Below are 3,911 nucleotides of genomic sequence, written 5' to 3' on the forward strand. Positions count from 1 at the left end.
CTCGACACTTTGTTGGATCAAGAGTTCGAGGGACGTCATCGAGCTGAACGTGTGTATAACTCGATGTGTCGTACGTTCGGTACTTGATCGATCGGAACGAGAAGAAGTTCGACTGCATCAACCCCATTGTCAAACGCTTCCGCTTTCGGTCTACGAGGGTACGTGGACACACTCTCCTCCTCTCATTGCTATGCATCTTCTAGATAGATCTTGCGTGAGCGTAGGAATTTTTTTGAAATTGCATGCTACGTTCCCAACATGAATATATAGTTTTAATTGGCGAGGGCAACAAACGGAGTTGCACATAGTCTGCTACACAGCTGGCCAGGGCAACATACGAGGTTGCACATCTCGCGGCTAGGGGTAGTTTGGATGGTGAAAATTCCACATTCATGAGGGTAGTGAAAAGTTGCATATAGGCACAACGCGAAAGTTGTACATCTCACTAGTAGGGGTGGTTTGGACCGGGTGCTAGCAGGAAAACCACACATTTAGAAAAAGTTGCACATCATTGTTAGACAGTTGGCCGTGTTAGTATCCGAAGTTGCACATCCACTATTAGGCAGTTGGCTGATGCAGTAAATAGTGAAAGCACATCCACGGGCATGAGGACAGTTGCACATCAACTGCTACGCAGTTGGCCTAGACAACAGACGAAGTTGCACATCTCACTAGAAGTAAATAGTTTGGGGTGGAGGTGAGATCAGTAAAAATTGCACGTTCACGGGTAGGCGGGAAGTTGCACAACCACTGTCAGCTAGTTGCATATCGACTCCTAAGCAGTTGCACAAAACGAGAGACTAAATTGCACAAAAAAATTCATCGAAACAATGCCCATGCAGGATCTAGTTTCAAGGAGCACGTCACGAGGGTTCCAAAAGTGAAAACAGATCTTAATTTCGACGTGCGGTTTGAAAGCTATAGGGTTTTAAAATTTGTAAATCGTGAATTAAGTGATAGAAAGCCATCTACTCCATGGAGTAAAACAGGACACAGTCAAATGTTTACCAAAAATCACCGGCTGCCACGGAGCGCTAGCGGCCAACGGCTGCTTGCTAGACGCGTCCTAAAATTTTTGCTACAAGCGATTGCCGGTGCAACTTCGCGGGGCACAACAAATTCGTGGAGGGGAGGGAGGATCGACAAGGCAGACACATAGGGTGCCATGAAGAAAGACTTGGGTGCTACTCCAGCCCGAGTTCCGACACCGGCCCCGCTCCCGTTCCCATTTTTTGTGAAGCCAACAACAGCCTCGTTTGCGGAACAGATCGAGCATCCAAATCCACATGCTTGGCACCATAGCAGAAGAAGTGTAGAGCACTCGCACTCTTTCAAATTGAAATTTGCATGGGGGTGTGGGGTGGATGCCCTCTTCGACGCAAACGAGACGCGGATCGTGAAAGCCAATCCAAACTCCAACATTGTCGTCTCCAGTACACAACCGACAGCACACAAAACTGAGCGCTTTCACCACAGCAACCTGGGCTTCGAAATGAATCAAAAACAGACACGGCGGGAAACCGACCCCTGTGGCTCCCAAGCCTTGAACCGCTTGCCGACGGAAACTGTTTCTGTACGTACTCCCTCCGTTCCAAAATAGATGACCCAACTTTGTACTAACATCTATTTTAGAACGGAGGGAGTACATGTGATACAGAAACTACAGAGAAATTCCGAGGCAGACGCCAGTGTGGATAACTCAATAATTCAATGAACAGGTTCTGCTGAATAGTCTTCATTTACTCCACCCCAAGATGCAGGCAACTAAAATTTCAGGAGTACGTATGTTCGATGCAATCATTTGCGATGGATGGCCCAGAATACAGAGCCAACAAAATAATTATTGTCCTCCGTATTCGATTCCGTTCGAACAAATCTCTGTTCCGAGTTTGATGACTAAATAAATAGCTGGACCCCAGAAAACCAAGTTAAATGCCCGGAGATAGAGTCGATGTGCAACAACCACCACCCATACAAACATGGGCCAGGAGCATGGAGCAAACATTTCATTCCATTTCATCGACAGAAAGCGAAAGCAACATACTAGTACTAGTACTAATTACACACCTACATTTGGATTCCTTCCTTCCGTTGGCAAACTTTTCTTCAAGGCCATACAGACCATCTACCCTACCGGAATCAATGGCACGGCCCACAGACAGCTAGAACAACCAAGAACACCGCCGCTAGCTAGCTATGCCCTAACTCCCACTTGTCCTCCATTGCCGACCGACCGGAGCACACATCAACTCCAGGTCACAGTGGCGCTGGAGGCGTCGACAACAAGCGGTTCAGCGGTCAAAATCAGCACTGTAATTCTACTTAGGTTCTTTCTTACCGAGAGCTCGGCGAGTCATGGAAGGGGGCCAACGTGTTATGCTCGTCGAGTCATGACCAACGTGTTATGCTCTGTGGTTTATTACCTTACCTAGACACTGCTGCCTTGATCAGAGGTGTCGTCGTAGTAGTACGGCGACAGCTTGCCGTCCTTGTCCAGCTTCGGCCTCGCGTCGGCGCGCACCTCCTGCAGCATCTTCACCACCCTCCGCATCGCCGGGCGATTGATCGGCAGCGAGCTCGCGCAGATGAGGCCGATGTTCAGGACCCTGCTGATCTCCTCCTTGAAGGCCATGTCGAGCCTGCTGTCCAGGACGTGCTCTACCCCTTTCTGATCAATGGTGCTGCACACCCACTTCACCAGGTCCTTCTCGCCGAACTCTGGGTCGACCGGCGGCTTCCCGGTCACCAGCTCCAGGAGCACCACGCCGAAGCTGTATATGTCGCTCTTCTCGTTGACACGGAGCGTGTACGCGTACTCTGCACAAATATGAACAACTTTTGATCAGACTTACATGTACATATATCAAAGGACTAATAATAACTGAACTTGTGAAACATTCAGAAAGTCTTACCAGGAGCAATGTAACCGCAGGAGCCAGCGATCACCGACATGGACTTGGGCGCCCGGACAGCCATCTCCACCACCTTGGCGACACCGAAATCCGCGACGCAAGCGCTGAACTCTGCATCCAAGAGGATGTTGTTGGACTTGACATCCCTGTGGACGATCGCCGGCACGCAGTCCTGGTGCAGGTAGGACAGCCCCTCGGCTGCGTCCAGCGCAATCTTGTACCGCGTCGGCCAGTCCAGCAGACCGGCCTTGCTGCTGTGCAGCACGTCCCCGAGGCTGCCGTTGGGCATGTACTCGTACACCAGCATCTTGGAGTCATTGTGCGTGCAGCAGCACAGGAGCTTGACGATGTTCTTGTGCCGGATCTTGCCAAGCGTCCTCACCTCGGCGTCGAAGCTGTTGTCGGCCGCCGACCCCTCGCCGGCGTTCTCGACGTCCTTCTTCGCCGCGCCGCCCCACAGCTTCTTGACGGCGACCACCTCGCCGTTGCCGAGCACCGCCTTGTACACCTTCCCAGATGCACCGCTGCCGATGACATTGTCCTCATCAACGCAGTCCAGGATATCATGCTCGCTGAACGACACCTTGTGGAAGGATGTCAGTGTCCATTTCGAGCGCTCGGCCTTCAGTTTCGCTTTGTTGAAGCTCCGGTACCTCCAGTAGAACCATGCCACGCCGGCGACCAAGACGACAGCCGCGAATATGAATATCGAGCGCATCATCCAGATAATGGCAGAGTGGTTCCCTGAACTTCCTTGCGAGGCAGAGCACAGACCGGCAATGTCTCCGCACAGCCCCGGATTGCCCAAGAAGCTGCTGCGGTATGCTTCCGTTGCATACTGGGGTGGAAGCTGGCCACTGAGCTGGTTGTTGGAGACGTTGAACTGGTTCAGCTTCAGGTTCTCCAGTTGAGCTGGTACTTGGCCGGTGAGACGGTTGCCGGAGAGGTCAAGGTAGTTGAGCACCGGCAAGTCACCCAGCTCCGGTGGTATGGCTCCGG

General features: G+C 51.7%; 1 protein-coding gene across 1 annotated transcript; it reads right to left on the reverse strand.

The window, feature by feature from the left end:
* Positions 1–1,993: 1,993 nt before the first annotated feature.
* LOC119346727 (receptor-like protein kinase HSL1) lies at positions 1,994–3,905 on the reverse strand. The gene is made up of 2 exons (XM_037615911.1): positions 2,913–3,905; positions 1,994–2,817 (listed from the first exon to the last, which is right to left on the reverse strand). Exons 1-2 carry the CDS (start codon positions 3,631–3,633, stop codon positions 2,429–2,431), a joined length of 1,110 nt encoding a protein of 369 aa, XP_037471808.1. The 5' UTR covers positions 3,634–3,905; the 3' UTR covers positions 1,994–2,428.
* Between the last annotated feature and the right edge of the window lie 6 nt (positions 3,906–3,911).

Source organism: Triticum dicoccoides, unplaced genomic scaffold (assembly GCF_002162155.2).
Source record: "Triticum dicoccoides isolate Atlit2015 ecotype Zavitan unplaced genomic scaffold, WEW_v2.0 scaffold47496, whole genome shotgun sequence".
NCBI classification, from domain to species: domain Eukaryota; kingdom Viridiplantae; phylum Streptophyta; class Magnoliopsida; order Poales; family Poaceae; genus Triticum; species Triticum dicoccoides.